The sequence below is a fragment of the Diceros bicornis genome, chromosome 19 (assembly GCF_020826845.1).
Source record: "Diceros bicornis minor isolate mBicDic1 chromosome 19, mDicBic1.mat.cur, whole genome shotgun sequence".
Classification (NCBI taxonomy): Eukaryota; Metazoa; Chordata; class Mammalia; order Perissodactyla; family Rhinocerotidae; genus Diceros; species Diceros bicornis.
In genome coordinates, this window is record NC_080758.1 from 51,214,416 (window position 1) to 51,237,526 (window position 23,111).

The 23,111-nt window shown below is 52.4% G+C and overlaps 1 protein-coding gene across 10 annotated transcripts in view; it reads left to right on the forward strand.

The window, feature by feature from the left end:
- ENTPD6 (ectonucleoside triphosphate diphosphohydrolase 6) overlaps positions 1-20,699 on the forward strand; it is a 30,432-nt gene extending 9,733 nt beyond the window's left edge. For 5 of the 10 annotated variants that reach the window (XM_058563357.1, XM_058563355.1, XM_058563353.1 and 2 more), the window contains 13 exons: positions 2,446-2,769; positions 4,400-4,476; positions 6,335-6,478; positions 7,637-7,712; positions 8,397-8,432; positions 9,333-9,421; positions 10,127-10,206; positions 11,078-11,142; positions 13,220-13,321; positions 15,792-15,932; positions 18,383-18,463; positions 19,655-19,767; positions 19,904-20,699. In XM_058563357.1, coding sequence (XP_058419340.1) covers positions 2,478-2,769; positions 4,400-4,476; positions 6,335-6,478; positions 7,637-7,712; positions 8,397-8,432; positions 9,333-9,421; positions 10,127-10,206; positions 11,078-11,142; positions 13,220-13,321; positions 15,792-15,932; positions 18,383-18,463; positions 19,655-19,767; positions 19,904-20,002 — 1,395 coding nt within the window. In that variant the 5' untranslated portion in view covers positions 2,446-2,477 and the 3' untranslated portion in view covers positions 20,003-20,699. Of the gene's footprint in view, positions 1-2,445; positions 2,770-4,399; positions 4,477-6,334; positions 6,479-7,636; positions 7,713-8,396; positions 8,433-9,332; positions 9,422-10,126; positions 10,207-11,077; positions 11,143-13,219; positions 13,322-13,427; positions 13,673-15,791; positions 15,933-18,382; positions 18,464-19,654; positions 19,768-19,903 lie in introns of those variants that run through there. The other 5 variants (XM_058563358.1, XM_058563359.1, XM_058563360.1 and 2 more) reach the window with 5 other exon arrangements.
- Positions 20,700-23,111: the final 2,412 nt, after the last annotated feature.

The window sequence follows — 23,111 nt, forward strand, 5'->3', positions numbered from 1 at the left end:
GCTGCTTTCAGACCATTTCGCGCGGGAGTTGGGCAGGAATGAGTAAACCCACAAAACATCCCACTATCCTGAATGTGACTTGCTCTTGATTGGGCATTTGCTTGGTGGCTATAAATCTTTGTTTTCCAGAACTCCCATAAAATATTTTAGCCAGTTCAATTTTTTTTTAACATTTCCTTGGGAAAACGAGGGCTGAGAGCTCCCTATTCCACCATCTTGCTCATGTCCTCTCCCCATTAAAGGATTTTAAATGGGGACTTTTTTGTGTGTCTGGTGACAGTATGGAAGGTGGATGGAGGTGGAGGAGTATCCTCCACCATTCTAGATAAGGGCCTGTGTTCCAAGCTGGGCTGCAGTGGCACAAGACAGGCTAAGTCCCTGCCCTTGGGGCTCATGCCCTAGAGGGGACACAGACCTTCAGGAACTAATCCCACAAACACTGGCATCATTACAGATTATGGTAGTGCTGGGTCAGAAGGGGGCAAGGAGCTCAGAGAGAGCATAACAGGGGTGGGGGGTGTTCAAGTTGGGGGCAGTCGGGGAAGGGGGGACAATAATGTTTCAGCTGAGGCTTAGGGATAAGGACAAGGAAGCCAGATTGGTGGATGAGCATTCTGGGAATGGGTAACAGTGTGTGCAAAGGGCCTGAGGCAGGGAAGAGCTGAGTTCTAGGGCCAGAGAGACACACTGGGTTCTTGGAGCACCATGAGCAAGGGCAAGAGAGGTATGCGATTAAGCTGCAGAGGCCGATAGGGGCCATGCCCTGGCAGGGGGTGTGACATGATTCTGAGAGCAGTGGGCAGCTCCCGAGTGCAGTAAGACCCAAGAGAGGCCCCAACTCAGGCAGGAGCGGGGGCCGAGGAGGGAGAGTCTTAGCAGGGGGAGGCTTGCTCCTCCGTGCCTGCCAAGAGAGCCTTTCCCACAGTCCTGCGTGTGGTAGATGCTCAGAGAGGGTGATTTGTCCTGTGCCTGCCCAGGCTTGGGTGGCGGGCCACTGGCGAGGCCTCTCCCCTAGGCAGGGGCGCAGAGAAAGCCGTAGGTGTAGACAGTGCTGGTCTGACCTGAGCTCTGGGGGCTTGAAGGCATCCAGGTGTGGCTGCAGGGTGAGACCAGAAAGGAGGGACCACAGAAGGCCTGGACTCCGTGCTCCCCTGCCAAAGGCCACTTTTTTTCCATTTCTCCTCCACCCCGACGGGCTCAAGTTTGGCGTGGGGGCCACCACAGGCTTGCCCCCTGCACTTCTAGCCCTGGCCCCTACTTTTCCCCTTCCTAGACAGTGTAGTCACTCTGTCCTCCAGCAGTCTTGTCCATCACTGTCCCTGGTTCCAAGGGGACATTACCTCCTGCTGTCCTCTGTAAAGCCAGCATTCAGTATGGATGCTCTCTATGTCCTGCTCTGAGCGCATCGCACACGACATTGTATCCCCAAACAGCAGCATGAGGCTTTCCTGTGAGTGGCCCCACCTTACAGATGAGGAAGGAGGCCAGCCTCCTGCAAGGGGGTAGCTTGCACACGGTCACACGCTGCTGCAGGCAGAGCCGGCACCGCATCCTGCTTTCACCCCGGCCCTTCCCCGTCTTCTTCCCCAGGAGTGTCCACTCCGCCCACCACGACTGACAGAGATTGAGAGATGGACAGATGGGTGGACAGTTCCTGAGGGCGGGGGGAGCCCTGAAGACCAGGCATTTCGGCATTTCGGTCCCCTCCTTTGAGCTCAGGTTCCTACATGGTGCCTTGCACTAGAAGCTGCTAATAAAACTTGAGCAAATGCTTCCATTTTGGGGGTGCATTGAACCAAAAATAATGATGCTGAATTAATTTATTTTGCTACTTGGGTAGAGTTTTTATAGGCTTTGAAAGCACACAGGCATTATTTCCTCCTTGGCAGCAGTGTGCTATATGAGTGAAAAGAGATGTCTGTTGTGGAAATTCCAGGACAATGAGCTGTGTTTCTCCTGTTTGTCTGAGGCCCTCTGTAGTTCCCAAGGGACAGGATTTTAAACCTTTTGAAAAGTAAATTACCTACATGAGAGAAAAAGTGAGAATTGAAAGAATCGATTGGATACACGTTTCTGATACCTTGAAAGGCTTGGGACACATTTACACGTGGCTTTTTAAAATAGCAACTAGTCCAAAGCCATTTGCCTGGAGCAGCACTTAGAGGGGAGCCCGCTTAGCCTGTGGGTCTGTGTCCAGGTCAGCCCCTGAGGACCTGCAGCCTTGGACAGGTGACCTTGTCTTTATAAACCTCAGTTCCTCTTCTGTAAAATGGGAATCACACCTTCCAGAGTCATTTTGAGGATCCAATGAAGCTTCTGATTCCACAGGAAAGAAGGCAGACCAGTTTCTGATTGAACGTCTTGTCCCTGAGCACAGGGGTTTCTCACTTACCCTGGAACCACGGAGCCTAATGTGTTTTCCTGCCTCTCCTCCCTTTCCGCCAGTATCTGTGGCACAGTCGTCAGCACACCAAGAAATGAGAAAAATACCAAGTAATGGGAATCTGAAGATGACGAAGGTGGCATACCCCCTGGGACTGTTTGTGTGCCTGTTCATCTATGTCGCCTACATCAAATGGCACTGGGCCTCCGCCACCCAGGCTTTCTTCAGCATCACCGAGGCGGCTACAGGGCCCTGGAGGGGCCAGCAGGCCCGCAGTCCGCTGGGGACGGCTGCACATGGTCACGAGGTCTTCTACGGTGTCATGTTTGACGCAGGAAGCACTGGCACCCGCGTGCACGTCTTCCACTTTACCAGGCGGCCCGGAGGTATCCCGGGGCAAAAAGCCCTGGCCATGCATGCTTTGTTCTCCGTCTCTCACAGCAGAGCTCTTGGGACCTCCTCCCCCAGGGTGGTTTCTCAGGGTGTGGGATGGACCCCCTACCTTGGACTCACCTGGGAGCTTGACAAAACTGCAGGTTCTCAGAGATGCTGGCTCAGGGTGTGGGTTAGGGCCCAGGAATCCAAATTTCCCGGGAGTCCCAGATTGTCCTTACTTGTACCAGTGTCTGGTGACCACCTAAGGGCAGCTGAGATCCCAGAGGGTGTTTGGTGGCCTGTCCCCAACCAGTGTTCACTGGCAGGTCAGGTGGCTGGGACCATGATTTAGGCCAGAGGTCAAGGTGGGTTAGTTTAAGGCATGAAGTAACTCCAGATTCACGCCAGTGGGAGCAGGAGTCCAGGAAAGTGAGATAAATTAGTAAAGACCCGGAGCCCAGGCTGACGCAGAGCTGGTGGGGCGGGGGGTGGGTGACAGACGCCAGAGACCTCAGCAGTGAGCTGGGAGCTGGAGCCAGAACAGGTCAGCTTTGCTTCCTGGGGTGGAAGTTTGGGCATCTTCACCTGCTGGCTTCCCCTGTGGGGGGACCCCCATCACTGCCCAGTTCTTCACCCTGTTCCTCCTCCCTGTGATCTCCTTCCCTGGCCTCTCTTTTGTGCCTGTTGGCTCTGAGGGTCACCTCTCCAACCTCCAGCCAGTGAGTGGTTTCCGCCGAATGCTCAGCAAGCCCACTGCTCATGGTTGGTGTTCCCTCCTCTCTGGTTCTTTGCTGACCCTCGAGACGTTTTGAGTTGACACCATTCTGGGCATTTAACTGAGCAGGTGGCGCCACTTTTAGTAGCTCGCTCCAAAACTATCGTGGCATATTTTATGTACTTTTCATCTGCTTTATTTTTAAACTTATTCAAGTAGTTAAATATTTATATGCCGGACCTAACTACCTCCAAAAATGGTTTTGAAGCTAAGTTTAAGATAACACATGTCAGCATGTAATCCTTTAATAGCCATATTCCAGTGTTTTATCTTTGGACAGAAGTCCTTACAAAAAGTTTTGTCCGTGGTTTCTCTTCCTGGGTCTTCGTGTCTGAATTCGGACAAGCATCCCTTGGCATCATGTGCCTCTGAACACTCTCCCTTGCTGTATGCACATGAGTCACCGCTCCTAATAATTTAAAACATTCGATTTTTTAAAAAGAAGAAGAAAAATATTCTTTAGAACCTAGAACGCATCCATCCTAGAACCAAGGAAATGGCTCTCCTGTTTGCAGTTTGGAATCATTGGCCCTGCTCCTCTCTTGGTTGAAGCAGCAAGAATTAACTATGTTAAAATTTAACACTTTAAATGGATAGTTTTTTTGTATGCAAATTATACCTCAATAAAGTTGATCATTTTTAAAAAAGTAAAGTTCTGGCCAAAACATTCTCTTAATATTCATCTTGTTGAGCTGCACTGAAGAGGCACAATTTAGAGGAGAAACAGTGAAGGGATCATGTCCCTCTGGGACTGGTCTGTTTTCAGATGTCTGCCTTTGAAAAGTGTGGCTAGTCATAATTGTATAGGTTCATATGTTTGTGTCTATATTCATAATTGTTCCCTTTTTAAAACACGTTTTCCCTAGAGACTCCTATCTTGACCCGTGAAACCGTCAAAGCACTGAAGCCAGGTCTTTCTGCTTACGCTGACGACGCTGAAAAGGTGGCAGTTTTCTCTCGTGTCTGTTCGTCGCGTTTGTCTTCTGACTGCGGCTGTTGAAGCCAGCTCCGCTTCTCTTGAGTGTAGCAGGGCTGTGTTCACAGAATAGCCTCCGGTGGTGCTGGCCGGGGACACTGCATGCTGCTTAGGCCGGTCAGATGGAGGAAACTGGTAGAGGACAGAGGCCAAAGGAGGACCATGCCCCCTGCCCGCTCCCCACACGCACCCACATCCACACCCACACCCTGGCCACCCTTCCGCCAACCAGCACACAGGCCACTTGGTGCAGTTCAAAAGCACAAATGCTACAAACTTACAAAAAGCATTATTTGAAAATTTAATTTTTTTGTGTTTTAGTTCCTCTGACTGAAGATGGCTAACGTAGACTAAAACAAAAAATTAATTGTATTATGCAAAATCCACAAAACTGAATAAGTGTAAAAGAAATTTAATTAAACTGTCAAATAATGATTTTTGTAAGTTTGTAGCATTTTTGCTTCTAAAGTCCTTAAAGCTTACAACTGCGTGAGTGCGGACACCTGTATTTCTGCTAAGGCACTCCTGAAACTGGTCACTGATACAGCTGAAGTTCCTTTTGGTTAGAGCATGTCTTAAATCAAGAGCTAATACATGATGCTTGCCCACAGACATGTCCTGATCCGAGACAGTGAAGTCACAGCCTTGCTTTCCTGTCACTTAGTTTGAAAACAAAAGTCGAAATTAGTGGTTCTAGAGTGACCATAAGGTTAAACCTGATTAAATTAGATGTCTTTACAGGAAACTCACAGGGTTTTTTAAATCTTCCTTGTTTGAGTAGGCAGCACACATTCAAGTGGGACAAATTTCACCGCTCCCCAGGGCAGACAGCAAAAACTGCCCTTCCACTCCAGTCTCCCCCCGGGTCCCTGGTTTCTTATGTGTCCTTCAAGAGCGAGTTTAGGTGTACATGAGAAGATGGATCTGTGTTCTTCTCCTGTCTTTGTTTACATACACAGTAGGTTGGCATTCACTTGTTATGCACTTTGCTTTTGTCACTGAACAGTATAGCTTGCAGATCATTTACTATCAGGATGTGAAGAGCTTGCTTGATTTTTCTGGCTGAATGATATTGCAATGTATGCGTGCACGTTGAATTTACGGACTCAGTTCCCTCCTAAAGGACGTTTAGATAATGTCCACTCTTTTGCTCTTAACGGTATAAGAAAAGCTGCAGTTTGTCGCTTTATATGCACTTCGTAACCCACACGTGCAAAGGCATCTCTCAGATAAATTCTTAGAGTGGGATTTCTGACCAAGAGGGATGTCTGTTTTCCCTGTGGACAGACATTGCAAACTGTCCCCAGGGCATTGTACTTTCTGATAGGCCTAGGTCCTATCAAAGTCCTCTACTAAGGTCGTTCCCCTCCGCATTCCCCCACTGACATAGGCCTTTATCTGACTTTTGGACCTCAGGTATTCTGGCAGATGAAAATGATTCCTCGATGTGGTTATTCATGGGGTCTTAGCGCCATGAGGGAGCCCGGAATTCATTCATGATGTCCAGGGGAGTCGCGATTCGTCTGACGTCACCCAGGGAGGTGGCGACGAGGCCGGCTGGGGTGTTGGTTGAGGCGTGGTAGTGTAGTAGGAGCCCCTCTCGTGTACCTCACCCTGTTGTGCTCTGCTGCCGAGGGCGATGCTCTGTGCTCCCCAGGTCCCTGGGCCCCACACCCACCAGCACCACTTGAGTCGCTATTTTCTGCCTATTTGGAAAATTAGAAAAAAATACATTTATAAATTAATAAAACCGGAAGGGTAGGGGGAGCATCTGTAACCCTGTGTGCTGAGCTTTGACAGACCCTTCTTTACTTTTACTACACAGAGCACTCTGGGAATTCAGGAATTACTGGATGTTGCTAAACAAGACATTCCTTTTAACTTCTGGAAGGCCACCCCCTTGGTCCTCAAGGCCACAGCCGGTTTACGCCTGTTACCAGGAGAAAAGGCTCAGAAATTACTGCAAAAGGTGATCTTACCCATTTCCCCCTTGGGAGTGCCTTCTGAAAACACTAAATATTCAGCCAGTGTTGGAGCAATCAGACAGGCTACATAGAAGCTTCCTGAAGAGGGAAACACATCAAAATGTTAACAGCATCACCTTTATGTGGAGGGATTGTGGATGAATGATGTTTTCTTCCTCATGACATTTAAAGCTATTCATGTTTATAGAATGAATCTGTTTATAATAAGAACAACTTTGTTTTAAAATACATTGTGCTTTTGAAGGGCTTTCTTCCATCCAAGGACTTGGCACGTGTCAGAGGCTGTGGAGCTGAATTCCTGACTTGTCAGCTCAGGCAGGCTAGTTCTCATGGAAAGCACTGTTCTCTCCTGCTCTGATACTCAGATGTAACTATTGAGGAGGCCCTTTAGCCTTCTGCCCAGGTCCAGCTCCCACACTGCCAGAGTGTCCCCAGGCCCTGCACCACCCCTGAGGGGCCCAGGAGCCTGTGTTTAACAGGTACTTGGAGGTTTCTTATCATCAGGCAAGTTAGGGAAACTGTTATAAGCAAAATGGTCCTCCTCGTCCTCTACACCGTTTCTGAAGTATTTAGCTGCTAAGTGATGGATTGCTGCATATCTGTCAAGGTCCCTTTACGTGTCAGGTCGGATTGTGGCCACCAGTGCAGTGGGGTGTCGGATGCACTGAAGTTTCTCTGTATCACACTTGCTAAAACATGGAGAAGGCGGTGCACGCAGATGCAGCTGCGCACTGCCATCTCCTCCCTCTGCCGGCCCGTCTCCTGGGAGCAGTGCCCACCAGGCCTTGCGAGGTCCCAGGTCTGAGCTCCATCTCCTAGGGCTTCCTGCCCCTTCATCTCCTGTCCTAAAGCTGGGCAGTGTTTTGGGGCCCAGCAGGCTCAGTGCACCCTGAGCTCTTCAAGTCCAGAGTAGCTTAAGATGGGGCTCTCAGGGCAGCAGCCGCCTCCGCTAGCCCCGGGAGTAGATTAAGAAGGAAACCGCTTGCGGGGATTAGGGACGCTTGAAACAAGACCTGAGCTCCGTCTTTTGGCAGCACCAGCTGCCACCCTCCGGTGTTTGTTAGCGCTGCTGAAAGCACAGCGCGACTGGGGCTGTGAGTGTAGATTCTAAAGGATAAAGACGTGTCTCTCTTTACATTTAGGTGAAAGAAGTGTTTAAGGCATCGCCTTTCTTTGTGGAGGATGACTGTGTGTCCATCATGAACGGAACGGATGAAGGTAGAGTTGCCAGAAGCGCTCTGTGAGGAGGCTGGCCCGGAGAGAGGGCTGTGTGCAGGGCTCTGTCAGACACACGGGTGAACAAGAGCTGAAGTGACAGTCCCATTCCAGTGCACAGTTTAACTATCTCAGAGGATCTGCTTAATGCCCCTATTAGAGACAGATTCTCATCTGGACTGGCTCCAAACCTGGCACAGATGGAGTTTCTGAAAACAAATCATCTTTTCAGTTTGAAGAACATTTAGAAAGAATTGCCAATTGCTACCATTTTTAGAATGTCGCTGTTGTGTTGTTCATTCTAAGAGAGAGACGCTTAATCAAGTTCCTCCCCAGCCCCTGATTTTAAATATGACCTGAAGAGTTTGCATGCGGGAAGGAGGAAGACATTCAGTTCTCTCCCTGTCACTTCCAAAAAGAGGAAGGTGATGATAAAGAATAGGAGCGAGAGATGTGACACTTGGCAGAGTATTCTAGTTTTTTAGTATGGTATCTTCTAGAACAGTCTGCAGAAGCTGCTGGGGGACCTTATGAGTAATGCTCCTTTCTGTAGCTGGTCTGAAGGCTGAGAGTAGTGAGGAAGTGGTCACTTGGTGCTCCTGAAATCTGAAAGTAGTCGTTTGAGCGCTGTGTGTCATTTACAGCATCTCAAGTGATTCACCTGCTCTTTCCGACCCTCTCTTGTAGGCGTTGCAGCCTGGATCACCATCAACTTCCTGACAGGTGCCTTGACTTCATAAAGGCTAACAGTGCACAGATGCCGTTCTTGAGAGCGGGGCCTCGTGTCTGCTCTTTAAAATAACCCCTCGGGGTTTCGCAGTGTTGCTGGCCCACAGTGGAGTGTGGGGATGGGCAGGGCTGTACACCCGGCTCATGGGGTGAGCGTCGCGCCTGCAGGTGCGAATGTCGGGGAGGCTGTTTCTCTGCAGTCCTGGGACTTTTCACCAGCGTGGTTCCTGCCCCTCCTGCCACCATCCACCAGGGCCCGTCCTCCATTTCTGAGAGAAGTCAGGAGTCAAACCAGCCGTGTCTTCAGATGTGAAGTGTGATGATGGCAGTGCTGATCCCCTTACAGTTGAATTCCTCTGCTGCACGGGGAACAGAAACACCTGTTCTGGGAAACAGGTGGCAAGGAGTAATTTTTCTTAGGTTATGCTCACTACATGTGGATTTTTGTCCCTTTATTGTAATTATTGAAAAGACCAGTGTGTCTGACTCGTGTATATAAAAGAAAGAAGTTTCCAGCAGATTTAGCCCTTGGAAGATAGAAAACCGCATTAGGCCTCAGGAGTGCGAGGTCAGGGAGGCGTGCCTCGGGGCCTGAGGGAATACCAAAGAGGTCGGTGTCTCTGAGAGGTGAGTGGCAGATACGGCAGGCCCAGCATCTCTGCTGAAGGTCAGTGTCGTCCTGTCACTCTTCACATCAAAGCCGTAGCCAGTGGAGCCACCATTCGTGTCCCTTAGACAATAGTGCGTCCTTCCGTGGAGGTTTGTAAACAGCCACAGCTGCTTCTCTGTCTTGTGTTTCTTTCCCCTGGCTTCTAACCTCTTTGCTTTTTCTACTTTTCTCATCTATTTACTGACACAACAGTGCTGTGTTCGTCTTTACTCACTGTGCTCCAGGCAGTTTGAAAACCCCAGGAAGGAGCAGTGTGGGCATGCTGGATTTGGGCGGAGGGTCCACTCAGATCACCTTCCTTCCGAGAGTTGAGGTAACCAGCCCCTGCCGGCCTGCTGCCCCCCGCTCTCCAAGGCCGCCTGCTCCGTGGGGGCTGTCGCAGATCCCCGGGTGGCCGGGAGGCCTGTAGACCTGGTGCCTCTGGCCCCTGCGATCAGTAGTTCTCCTGAGGGCCAGGTTCAGTCACAGTTAATGCTTCTTAGTTTGATTTTAACTCTGCCTGGAAAAAAAATTGTGTTCAGTGGTGATAAATTAGATGATACCAGGAACTCTTTGGGCCAGAGAATGTGAAGTGGGCCTTCCCTCCCCTGAGGGCTTCCAGGAAAGGGGCTGTAGTTAGTCTGACTCACGGAGGAGGGAGAGCTCCCACCCTTTTCAGGATAGACATTCTGAAGGAGTTGAAAATGCTTCCACTTAAGACCAGTGCTTTAAAGACACTACCTTCCTCACCCACCATTTTTTATTATTATTTGTAGTTTTAAATGGAGGAGCACTTAAATTTACTCATGACTGTCTGGGTTGGGCCCTATTTGTCAGAATGGGTAAATGTTACTCATAAGAAGGAAAAACATGGTTTTTCGTTTTGGACACTATTTTTCATTGCAAGCTCTTTCACAACACGTGACTCAGTGGAAGGCTAATTTAATTGAATACATCTATGAAGATCCGTGTTCTTTCAAATGAATTGAGGGAGTAGGCGACAAACAGGAGAGAGAGTAACCCTTGCACTCTCCCCCAGGGCACCCTCCAGACCGCCCCGCCTGGCCACCGGACGTCGCTCCAGATGTTCAACAGAACCTACAAGCTCTATTCCTACAGGTTGGTGTTCAGGAGTGAGCATGGGGAGGGGACAGTCCCCGCGCGGAGCCCCGTGAGCACTGCAGGCCCCCCCTTGGCTCTGATGCCTGCCTTGTAGAGTGACTGGAGTGTTCAGTCACACACACCAGGTCCCAGAAACCCCTGCTGTGCGCCCCCCTGGACCCTCTTCCTCCCCCACTCCTCCCTTCTCTCCTTCCTCCTCCCTTCTCTCCCTCTTCCTCCCTTCTCTCCCTCTTCCTCCTCCTCTTTCCTGCCACCTCCTCCTGTCCCGCCTCCGCCTCCCTTCTCTCGCTCCTCCTTCTCCTCTTCTCTCCCTCCTCCTCCTCCTCTTCTCTCGTTCCTTCTCCTCCCTTCTCTCCCTCCTCCTCCCTTCTCTCCTTCCTCCTCTCTTCTCCTCCTGCCTTCGTTTTTCAGTTTACCTACAGTAAATTACACTTCTTCTCTTGTGCTCTTTCTGTCCTGCTTTGGAGGAGGCTTTAGAAAAGTGGGGAAGAGCCGTGGTGGTGCAGGAATTTTCTGGGCATCTCTTTGGCACATGGCACCTTCAGTGGATTCTTTCCATAAAGCACATGTGCACCATAAAGATGGGGGTCAAGTCTGTTACGTTTAGCAGTATCCGCAGCTCCCAGACATGCTCCTGTCAAGCCACGGGCCTTCATTTGTTGAACTAAGTAGCTGGATGCCCTAAACTTCACAAAGAGCGGCTTCTAGAAGAAGCAGAAAAGCCTGCCAACTGCCTTGCCACACGTTTCCTCCCTTTCCCACTCATTTTGGACGCAGACCAGGTGGATGTACTGGATGTGGAGTGGAGGATGGCACCCAGGGCTTCCCATGGCGTGCCAGCCACTAACCCAGGACTTTCTCTCCACAGCTACCTGGGGCTCGGATTGATGTCTGCGCGGCTGGCGATTCTGGGCGGCATGGAGGGGACCCCTGGTGAGTGAGGTGGTGTCCAGGACCCTCCTTGCTCAGCAGGCCTGACAAGTCCTTCTTCTGCCCCTCCCTGCGCCTCCACTGTCACAGCAGCCGCTGGCCCTGGCCTGCCCAACGTGCCAGGAGGACTTGAGGCCAGGAGGGACATGTGTAGAAGGGTGGGCCCTACACCTCATCGGGGGGCACATGATGGTGACAAAGGGTGAGGTGTTTTACCTGTGTACATTCTAAGTTATCGTCAAAAGGAAAAAAGTGCTAGTGAAGCCGTTTCTGAAGCACCGAGCTGGGGGATTTCAGGAACCTGAGTGACTGTGCAGTCGTCACCTGCATTTGGAGTTGAGTTGTTTTTAAGGATTTGAAGAGAGAACCTTCTTCTTCAGGACGGTCCAGGAAGGGGCTGTGAGGAGGTGATTCTGGGGCGGTTCTGGGGATGTGCTCTCATTCACAGTGATTCTAGCCTTGTGAGCACGTCCCGCCATTTTCTCTTGCTCTATGAAGGGTCATAGAACACGGGCTTGGCCCTTCCTCCAGGCCTGGTGTTTGATTGGCGATGGAGCCTGTGTCTGGTGAGGTTATTAAAGGTGTGTCTACTCCCACGCCTTCTCTGCTCCTTCCTGACGGGCCGGGCTGAGGGAAGCCTGGCACTGGCTGCAGTGCACATGAACTCTTAGGAGATCTTAGGGCATCACCACATCCCGATTCAAGTGTAAGGGACTCTGCTCTGAGGCTGGCATTGGGCAGTCTTTCCACTGGCATTGATTGGGGCCCAAAGGCCTTGTCCTGTGCCTCTGGTCCAGATGTGCACGTGTTTTTTCCAGCCACATGCCCTTCCCTCGGCTCTGCTCTCCGTGCCCCCTCTCCTCCCCTGGCCCAGCACTTCTGCCCACCTCCTCCAAGGGCCTGGTTGTTCTGACAGGGTGTGAATGTTCAACTGGAATTTTTGTTTGTCCATATGCATCCTATTTCCATTTTTCTTTCAAATCCTGGTGTCCCCTTTGTTGCAAACCAAACGTACCCACGTCTCGGAAACTCCTGCAACCCTCACTCTGCGGCCAAAAAACACCTATTTAGCCAGTGAGAAGAATGCAGGCACCTGTTTGCCTGTCCATGGCTAGACTGAAAGTGCCCAACTGGGACACGTGGGGCTGTGATGCCTGCCAAGAGGGATGTGGACCGCTCCCTGCCCTGGAGGAGCCATCTCCCTGAGGCATCGTCTGTTGTTGCATGGCAGATCGCCCACCGAACTCAGTGGTTGGAAACAGCGAACAGCAGTTATTTAATATTGTATCTCGTGATTCCACCGGCTTCATTTGGGTGGTGCCTCTTCTGGAGTCCCTGGGGTCTCGTGTGGTGGGGTGGGGTGGCTGGGCTAGGTGTCCATGCCTCGGCGCTCCTCCACGTGGCCTCTCCCCGCAGCAGAGCAGCCAGCACTTCTCCCTGGTAACTCAGAGGAAGAGAGACTGCTCGAAGTCACATGACGTCATGTCCTACACATTCCTTCAGTGAAAGCAGGCCTGGGCCAGAGTCAAGGGCAGGGACAGGGACCCCCTTCTTAGTGGGAGAAGCTGACCCACTTCTCAGCATGCACGTCCTCGAGGGGTGGCATCGTGGGGCCAGAGCAGCACAGATTCGTGGTGTGGGGGTACTTGGTGGCATCGCCCTGGCCCTGCCAGCTTACTCGCAGCCTCAGTCTGTAAAACTGGGTGGTGATGCCTCCCCTCCTATTAGGATCGTTGTGACAGTGGACTGAACAGTGCTTGGCCTGGTGCCTGGGACCCTGAAGGCCCTCAGTGAGCTGGGAGGGACCACGTTTCCAGGCAGATGGGGCTTTGCTGCAGCTTCTGTGACAGAGAAAGGCCTTGCCCCCCCGGCTGACCTGGAACACTTCCACGAATCAGGTTTCATCTGGCAAAAAGGAAGCATGTTCCCTTGACCCTCCAATGCCTTTGTTACCAGCCTAAAATAGTTTCTGCTTCAGGCCTCCTCTCAGCAGAATCCAGGTCTCTCAGCTCCATGCATGCCAGTCTTACCGTGGTCATGTGCCTTTCTTTTCTTTTCTCTTTTTATCTTTTTATTTCAGCTGAGGATGGAAAGGAGTTGGTCAGCCCTTGCCTGTCTCCCGGTTTCAGAGGAGAGTGGGAACATGCTGAAATAACATACAGGATCTCAGGACAGAAGGCAGGTATGGTGGATTTATAAGGGTTAAGAATGACAGCCTGCCGCCCCTACCCCGTACCTTTCAAACACCTCTGAGAAGCAGGGAAACTGCTGCCAAACCTCTTTCACAGACAAGCCTTACTTGGCCACAGAATGGAAGCTGCCCAGTGAGTGTTGTCAGGGCTCCAGGGGGCCCTTGCCAGCGCGCTGGGAACCACTGACTCCTGCAGGGTCTCTGCACAAGGCTTCCTTGTCTGTCGCCAAAAGCTTTCTTCCAAAGAGCCCAATGTCCTAACAAGCCTCCAGTGAGGAGAGGCCTGAACGTCTCTCGGCTCTGAGACAAACAGCCCCATCCAGGCTGTTGGCCAGCAGCTCTGTGAGTGCGTTGCTGGGTAGAGGGAGAAATGGCTTCCCCTTGGGCAGAGTCAGCTTCCCTTTCAACTGGGAAGGACAGCAGAGGCTGCTCTCCTTGACAGTGGGTATAGTGTCCAGCCTGCCTGGCCCCTCTCACCCCACATGGTTTTTGTTGGTCTGTGCTCTTTTAGTTTCTTCTAAAAGAAATATTGGCATGTTTCCAGGCTGGACACAGGAGCATGAGGTTTGTCTGCTTTTGGTGACAAAGCTGTCTCTACTCACAACACTTCTGACACCAAATGTGTGGGTATTCCCCTACACCAGCCAGTTCTCCAAACACCAGCAGTTCTGTTCTGACACTGACTGCCTGGGGTTAGCACAGACCCCAGGGGTTAAGGGCTCAGCCCCACAAGACTGTCCCTCACTTCAGGTGCCGATAGCAAGTCCTGGGCCACCTTCTGGCTAACTGGCTACAAATAGGGGGTTCCCATGACACTCCCCCCCCCCCCCAGATAATTTGCTAGAACAGCTCACAGAACTCAGGGAAACAATTTACTTACGGTTACCGGTTTATGATAAAGGATACAACTCAAGAACAGCCTAATGGAAGAGACGCACAGGACAAGGTATGGAAGAAGGGGCACGGAACTTCCATGCTCTCTCTGGGTACACCACCTCCCGGCATCTCTCTGTGTTCAACAACCCAGAAGCTCTCTGAATCCCATCGATTAGGGGTTTTATGGAGGTTCATTACGTAGGCATGATTAATTAAATCATTGGCCATTGGTGATTAACTCAATCTCCAGCCCCTCTCCACTCTTGGGAGGTTCGGGGACCGGGCTGAGTTCCAACGCTGTAACACAAGGTTGATTCCTCTGACAACCAGCCCCTATCCTAAAGTCATCAAGGGACCCAGGAAGAGTCACCCCATGAGCATAAACTCAAGTATGCTTATTATATTATTATATAGAAGCTGGTTATGAATAACAGAAGATGACCCTTTCACCTTTATCACTCAGGAAATTCCAAGGATTTTAGAAGCTCTGTGTCAGGAGCCAGGAACAAAGACCAAATATGTGTTACTTATTATCCATGGCTGTGCAGGTCACTCTGACTTGGTCACCGACTTGTGCACATGCCATGTGCCAGGCCCTGCTGCAGGCACTGGGCACACAGCAGTGCACAGTGCAGACAAGATCCGCACCTATGTGGAGCTGACATTCTGGTGGAAGGGGTCAGGCAGTAAAACACACGAGAAAGTGCTTTGAAGAAAAATAAAAGGGAAGGGGGGGGGAAAGGGGATGTTGAGGGGGAGATTGCAGTTTTAAATAAGATGGCCAAGGAAGGCCTCGTGGGGTGATATTTGAGCCAAGACATGAAGAGATGTGAAATGAGCCACTCAGATCTAAAGCAGCAGTTCTCTAAACTGCGAGAGCAGCACGTGCAAAGGCCCTGAGGCAGTTGCTGTGTTTAAGGAACTAGGAGGAAGTAGTGTCCCTCCCTGACAAGGGACAGGGGAGGGAAATGAGATCCGAAGGGCAGGGCGTGGCTCTGAGCCATGGTGAGACCTGGATGGAGCTCCTGGCAGACGGCGGGGAGGTCTAGGATAAGATGGGAAGCTGGATCCAGGCTGTGGGACATTCATGTCCATTACCCTCTAGTGCCTGTGTTGTTCTCCTTCCAAGCAAGGAGTTAACGACCTGCTCTGTGAGCTTGGGAAGCTGCCCATTAGGCCTCAGTTTCCTCATGTGTGACACAAGGAGGGCCCTGGCCCCACACCTCCAAGGTGGCTCGTGAGATAGAGCAAGACACAGCACGTGCAGAGGGTGAGTGCGGGCCACACAGTGCAGACGAGCCACTGGGCTGTGGCAGGACGGCTGCGTGGGCCTGGCTGGGGCTGGTGTCGCTCCGGCTCAGGGGTTCTCTCCCTGGACCTGGGCCAGCAGTGCCGTGGCTCCCGAAAGGTTGCTGGTGACTTGCACTGGGCAGCCTCTCGACTTGGGATGGGGTCTGTGCAGGCTTCCAGTCCCACCTCACCCTCTGGGTCAGCGTCTTGAATCACTGGGAAAGGGCCCCAGGGGCTGCCTGGCCCGGTGTTCGGAGCCCACTGACCACTGGCTCTGTGCTATTCCTCTGCCCAGCAGTGAACCTCCACGAGCTGTGTGCCAGCAGAGTGTCAGAAATCCTTCGAAGTCAAGTGCACAGGACATCAGAAGTGAAGGGCGTGGATTTCTATGCTTTTTCCTACTACTATGACCTTGCAGCAAACGTTGGCCTCATAGGTAAGGGTGGGATCCAGCTGGGCTGTGCCGGGACCTCCAGTCTGGTCCCCCGGGCAGGGGGCCTGTGGCAGGAGTAACTGTGTTGTCAGTCACCCTGATGGTGAGAGAAGTAGACTTAGGAGGGCAGGTGTCTTGTCATCTGAATAGGAAGTAATAAGACCTCTTTTCCTAAATAAATCAGTTCTTTGAGCCACTTAGTGAAGTTGCGTTGTCATTGCAGGAACAGTTACTTGCTGTAGACTTACTCTGCTCTGAGGCAGAGCTGGGTTAGCTTTGGAACTCGAAGACCCTCAGCCGAGTCTCTGGCTGAGGGAGCCGTTTGTGACGCAGCCACATGGCCGGCGTGGGGAGGGGTCTGCCCTCCCCACACATCTCCCTCAGGAGCTTATGGAGCCTCACTCTGACTCCTTCATGGCACATGAGTGCGGTCATGGCAGAAGCTGATGTTAGGAGTTTGCCAAAGCTGGTGGTGTTCCAACTCAGGATAGGAACTCTGGAGAGCGTTGTGAAGTCACTTTAGTGGGTTGTGACCAGAATTTTTATTTATTTATTTTTTTTGTGGGGAGGATCAGCCCTAACCTAACATCCAACGCCAATCCTCCTCTTTTTGCTGAGGAAGACTGGCCTTGGGCTAACATCCGTGCCCATTTTCCTCCACTTTATATGGGACACCGCCACAGCATGGCTTGATGAGATGAGCCCCGGGATCCGAACCCATGAACCCTGGGCTACTGTAGCAGAATGCGCGCACTTAACTGCTACGCCACTGGGCGGGCACCCCAGAATTTTTTTTTTTTTTTTTGGTGAGGAGATCAGCCCTGAGCTAACATCCGCCAATCCTCCACTTTTTTTTTTTTTTTTGCTGAGGAAGACGGCCCTGGGCTAACATCGGTGCCCATCTTCCTCCACTTTATATGGGACGCCGCCACAGCATGGCTTACCAAGCAGTGCGTCGGTGCGCGCCCGGGATCCGAACCAGCGAACCCCGGGCCGCCGCAGCGGAGCGCGCGCACTTAACCGCTTGCGCCACCGGGCCGGCCCCCACCCCAGAATTTTTTTTAATGAAATAGATTGAGAATATCAAAATACATTGCCTGTAGTAAGGATAAGAACATTAATGTAAATAAAAAGCCACCCAGAAGAAACCGATGATGTTAGATTCTGTCTGGCCCCTGGGACCCGGGGGCCTCCTGCAGCATCTCCAAGCTCATTGAGTGCCCCACTGCCTGGGCCCAGTGTGGAAGGCAGCCAGTGGAAGGTGACCTCTCTCACTCCTCTCTGTGGCACAGAACGAGATCCCTGGCACGCCCCAGCAGCTGTCCTCTGCACAGGACACGTGGCTCCGTGTCCTGTGCCCTGTGGGCTTCCCGTAGCTGAAGCAAGGGGGAGCACGTCCACGTTCTCCTGACTGTGCCCCTGCCTGTGGAGGTCGCGGTGCCCAGAGTCCACCACACCCCAGCTTGGCCGGGCAGCCTGCTGGGGCCCTGCCCTGTCAGGTTGGCTGTGCAGAGCCCCACCCCAGGATCACCTCGTCAATTTGGGGTCCCTCACTCTGGCTGCAAGCTACCCTTTCCCTAGGGGACTGACGTCTTCCCGAGGTGACCTCGGGAGATGCTTGGCTGTTCAGAGAGGCTGTCTGACTCCCCTCTTGGTCACACACGGCTCTGAAGGAGTGGCTGGGTCTGTTTTCAGAAATGGAATCCACCCTCAGCGGTGACTGCCTTAGCAGACGCCGAAGGTCAAGGAAAAGTCAGGAGGAGGTTTCCTTCATCAGAACATTGAGTAGGTGCCTTATACCAAACAAACGTGTGGACACCTCAGGGACCCTCTATCAAACGTATAGGTTTTGGGGAGCGTTGAAGAAACAGTTGTCATCTTTGAGAACTGGGGACACAGCTCTTTGTGCCTTCCTCCCTGGGAATGGCAGGGGCCTGGGGCCGCTCCCTTCTGGAGAACCTCATAAAGGCTCTGCGCATTTGTTCTAAGACCTAAGAAACCACTCCTTTTTTTTTTTTTTTTTTTACGGAATTTTTTTTTCACACTCAGGAAATGGATCCAGAATGCCATTGTTGAGCTCAGGGCCACAGCTTCAGGAAACGGTTCTAATTCTGTGTTTTTTATTTTTTTTTAACTTAAAATTAAGAGTTTGCTCAATCTGTGGGGTCCAGGGATCCTGATGAGCTTCCTCTGGGGGACCCTCTAAGGCCCCTGACCATGCTGACCGACCCCATAAGGTCCTATATGGAGCACCTGCCCATCCCAAACCGTGTCACCTCAGAAGCCATGGTCAGTGCGTGTGGGGCCGCTGCCCTGCTTACAGCCAGGCTTGCAGCCAGGACATAGCCCTGCCTCTGCCTCTCCGGGCTCCCCAGCTGCCAGCTTTGGAGCCGCAGTGGCATTGCAGCTCCTGCGAGGCTGGTGCAGATGGGGCACTTGGTCTCGTCCCACAGATGCAGAGAAGGGAGGCAGCCTCATCGTCGGAGACTTTGAGATTGCAGCCAAGTATGGTGAGTGGTGGCTGCACTGCCCAGGTGAGGAGGGCCAGGGTAGAGATGGGGGCACTGCCCCAGCACGTGGCAGGCATGCTGCGGTGCTTGCGAGGCAGGCAGTGGCATCGAGTTCTCGGGTTTGGTTCCTGGTTCTGTCAACCAGACGAGAGTTCAGAGGTGTGAGAATGTGGAGTTCAGAGTGTGCGCAGGGTTGCCATGCTGGGCCCTGACCATAGGTCCACTGCATCCTAAGTGGGCACAGGTTGGGGGGTCTCTGTCCCCAGCAGTGAGGGCCTATTCCCAGTCCCAGGGTTGCAGGAACAGACTCCCTTGATTTCACTTTTCACTTCGACTCAGGTAACCGTAAGAGTGATTTCCCCTGAAAATTTTCCAGCAGAGTCACAATTGTTACACAAACCCGAAGAAGCTGGGGACACCTGCACAGCAGAGTCTGGCATGCCGGGAGTGAAGAGCTGCACCCTGGGGTGTTGCAAGAGGTTGACCCAGCAGCCCTGGGCCACCCTTGCCCATCTCCCTTCCCCTCCCTCCTCGTCCCTTTCCCACTCGCCCCAGCCGCCTGGATGTGAAGTGAAGGCTTGTCGTAAATATTCTGCTCTTTTGGTTGCCAGTCCCAATTGCAGATCAAGAGTTAAACTTTGTGTGTTTCCCCATAGAAAATCCTCTCTCCCCCCTCACAAAAGTGGCTTTTTTTAAGCTTTCTTGTCACTTCTGAGCTTATCCTGGGGACACTGGGTGTCTATGACTCTTCAACAGGAAAAGGTTCAGAGCAGAATTCTGGGAAGGCTGTTGGTGGGTTTGCCCATCCCCCTTGAGAACAAGAGTGGATTTTTCTGAGCCAGCTTCGTTGGTGTTTTCATTGCCCAGAAAACCCAGGTCTGCACCTGGGAGAGGTGTCTAGGATCATGGATGCAGAGATGTGGCCCATGAGACTGTGGCTTTCTGCAAGTGGCACTAGCATATGACGTTCAAGTCCCTCTTGCGAGCCCAGTGGAGACTGGGTTGGCCTCGAGCCCCTGCCTCCTGTTGTGCTCTTGGCGGATCGCCTTCCCACTCTGAGCTGTAATCTCGTCTAAATCAAGAGCGAGGACCTGGGGCTGGCCCAGTGGTAGGGGGTGGGGGCTGGAGTGGGTGGAGCAGGGTCTGCACATACCCTCCCCAGCCCAGGGAGTGAACCACCTGGAACCTGATGGAAGCTGGTCGTCTTGCCCACAGTGTGCCGGACGGCGCAGACCCAGCCACAGAGCAACCCCTTCCTGTGCATGGATCTCACCTACGTCAGCTTGCTGCTCCAAGAATTCGGCTTCCCAGGAAACAAGGTTCTGAAGGTAAAGACTCACTTCTTGGGGGCCCCCGCGCCCTTTATGGTGTGTGAGGCCGGATGGCTGCTTCCGGCCTCCCAAGCAGGCCTGCCTTTCACATGTGCGCGGTGGTCCCCTCTGCCCCTCCCTTTATCTTTTCAAGCTGACTCGGAAAATCGACAATGTTGAGACCAGCTGGGCTCTGGGAGCCATTTTTCATTACATCGACTCCCTGAACAGACGGAAGAGTCCGGTCTCCTAGCAGCCGAGCTGCCCTGGCGGTCCTTACAGAAGCGGTTTCATCTCCATAACAGACCCCTTTGGGATCCCTGGACGTGTTAGGAGGAGGCCACAGTTGGGCTGCAACCTCCCTCCCCTTGGCCTTGCAGACCTGCCCTGGATGGGCAGAGGGTTGGAGCACGGCCCAGGCCCAGTGCCGCCTCCTACGTGTTGGCTCCAGGTGGGCAGTGAACCGGACAAGGCAGAGGGCACACACAAGGCCCGGGCAGCGCAGGCCCGCTGTCCCCCGCTGTCACTGTCTACAGTGTTGAGGCGTCCGTGACAGGCGTCCCTGTGACGGGCACCTTGTTTTGTCTCCCTGCTCCTGTCTCCCCCACCCCCACGGCAGACCTCCACCTTCTCCCCTAGAATCAGTCAGGAGGTTGCCCAGGCTGTCGTGGCTGCTCTCAGGGTGGGCCGAGTGGGAACCACTGCACCTTCTGGGAGGGGGTTGGGCGGGACACTGAACTCTGGACTTGAGCCTGTTTGTCTCTTCCTTGGGTGTGGATATGCGAAGTCATCCAGAGGCCTGTTTCCTCAGTCCTGGGTGGCTCAGGCTAACTGTTGGCGTGGACACTAGGACTAGGAAGAGGGGCCAGGGAAAATACCTCTCTGTGGCCTTTGTGTGCCCTGGCTCTTCAAAGAAAGTCTAAACATGAGCTGAACTGCTGTTAACTGTTGGTGGCTGTGCTGCATGAGTGACGTCTCTGTGTGGTGCTGAGTGTTTGCGTCGAGCTGTGTTCTGAGCCCCATTTAACGTATCACTGCCTTGAGGAGTTGACAACCAAGCAGTGTCAGAAGACACAGCCCCCCGCAGGTCAGCCAGGCCCTGGAACTGCCATCTCGTGGCTCCACTGGTGGTGGGGCCACAGCTTGTCCGCTGGGGGCTCCACAGGACACCGACTCAACCCTCTTGCCTCAGCGGTGCAAGCTCTGGCAGACGGGGCCGTGCGCTAGGCTCAGGTACGCTCGGCTCAGGTACGCTGGGCTCAGGTTCAGATCCCGGGTCCACAGTCGTTCCTGCCGAAATTGTATGGTGCACAGAATAAACTGAACCTCATGTGTTCCACTCACAGTAAAGGGTTTACCAGAGTGTCTGCCCTCGGTGATTCCTCTCAGTGAGCAGCAGCACTCGCCTACCCCAGCACCAGCAGGGAAGCACCTGAGGTCCCTGGGCACCAAAATTTAAACAAAAAACTACGCAAGTGGGGTGACAGAGGTGCTGGCACTATTAGGTCTTGTCAGTGTGTCTGAAGCAGACATACTCGTGAGGAGACAACAGCAGGAGGGCACATGGGGTCTGCCCCTGGCCCTCTGGCATCCCCCACTGGTAACTGGCTTGTGGAGGCCCAGGCTGCTGTAGGCATCTAGTCGAGGAGCCACACACCTTCCCAGTGGTCTGTCAGAGCTCCCTGTCCTCTCTGGGGCTGTGAGCAGCAGCACATTCCAGGGAAGGCATGGTGCTCTCGAGCAAGCACTGAGCCCAGGTTGCAGTGTGTTCAGCCAAGATCTGGCTTTAATCTGGGACAGTTGGGAAGGGGTAGCATGCCAGACAAAACTGGGCAGACCCTTGCCACAAGGACTCTGGGCTCACAGCCTCCACGCGTATCTCGGGACTGATAGAAGGGAGCACGAGGTCTGGCCCCTCGACTTCCCAGGGCCGCGATGGGACCAGAGCAGACTGACTGCTGGATATGCCCTCATAATGGAGGCTTATGGGGAGAGAAGAGGACTCTGCAGAAAAAAGTAAGAGGAGGATTTTACTCCTCACCTCTCAGAACCTTAACCTCCCTGTAGGGGAGGCAGGAGAGAGATCCAAATGTAAAACCTTCGATGTTTGAGAAAGTGCTGTGCCAGCAAGATGCTCAGGCAGAGGAGGGCTTCCACCCTTTTCTGTGTGTCCCCAGCTGGTCTGAGTGAGGTGACCGTTACGACCCCAGCTCCAGGAGGCGAACCACGGACAGAACTGGAGCCAGCTCTCCTCTGCCCAGTGGTTTCCCCAAAACATAAACCTTGGGGCAGAGGCCTGGAGACCTGTGTGTGACACAGCAGGAAAAGGCAAAGCAGGAAGGATGCTTCCTCCAAATAAGAAGCCACGTTAGGACTAAAGCTAGGAGGCTTCCACTGGACAAGGGCTCGAAAGCCCAGCTTCTCCCACACACCTCACCACCCTCCTTGGTCTCCCAGTCCCTCTCCTTCCATAATATCTGACAGTCTAAATATTTAAAGAACTCCGGAGGCAAGGAATCAAAGATGCATGAAGGTAAAAGTGAAGATGGATTTGGTCCCTTTATAGGTCAGTGATCTCACATCTGAAAAAGTGTAAACAACTGGAAGTTTCCCAAAAGATTGCCAAATAAGTCATGGAATATTTTGAGCCCAGCAAAATATGCAAGTCATTTCACTCCGAGTGTCTTTTGTGATAATCAAGTAGGGCTCTTGTTTTTTCAAAAATAGCTACATATGCACAGCCCAACATGTAAAAGATGCAAACTGGGGACACATTGAGAATTTTGTTCCCTCCCATGTGTCCCACCTCACAGAGGACATGGTTGTCTATGTGCTCATCTTCCTGACACACCCCACACACTACCTCCTGCCCACATGTCCCGCACCATCCTATTCCTTCTTGGTGCACACCGAGCTGCCTCGGTCCTGCAGTGGCTGCTGGCATTCCCATGTCTGGATGATGGGACCCCACAGCGCCCCCATCAAGTGGTTCCTGGGCCCACATCCACGTGCATGAACCATCCTGACACTGCCGCGTCCAAGGGCAGGGACGTTGTTTTGTTTTGTTTTAGAGTGCTTCTTAGAAGCATATGTTAATAGGGAATTTAAAATCTGTGTTAAATTGCAGCCTAAATTGAATGATGATAGAGAAGAATGCACCGATAGAAATTAGAAAATAATGGAATTAAACTGATTCTTACTCTCTAACATGAAATGTACTCTCTGATATTCAGGAGAGTTCAGCTTGCTTCCCCTTCATCTTCGCAGGGATGGATCATTAAGCATTTTGAGAAAATAGAAGAAGTGCCAATGAGCTCTCTATCTTAGTTTGAGTTGCTGAGGCGTCCCAGTGGGAGACCTTG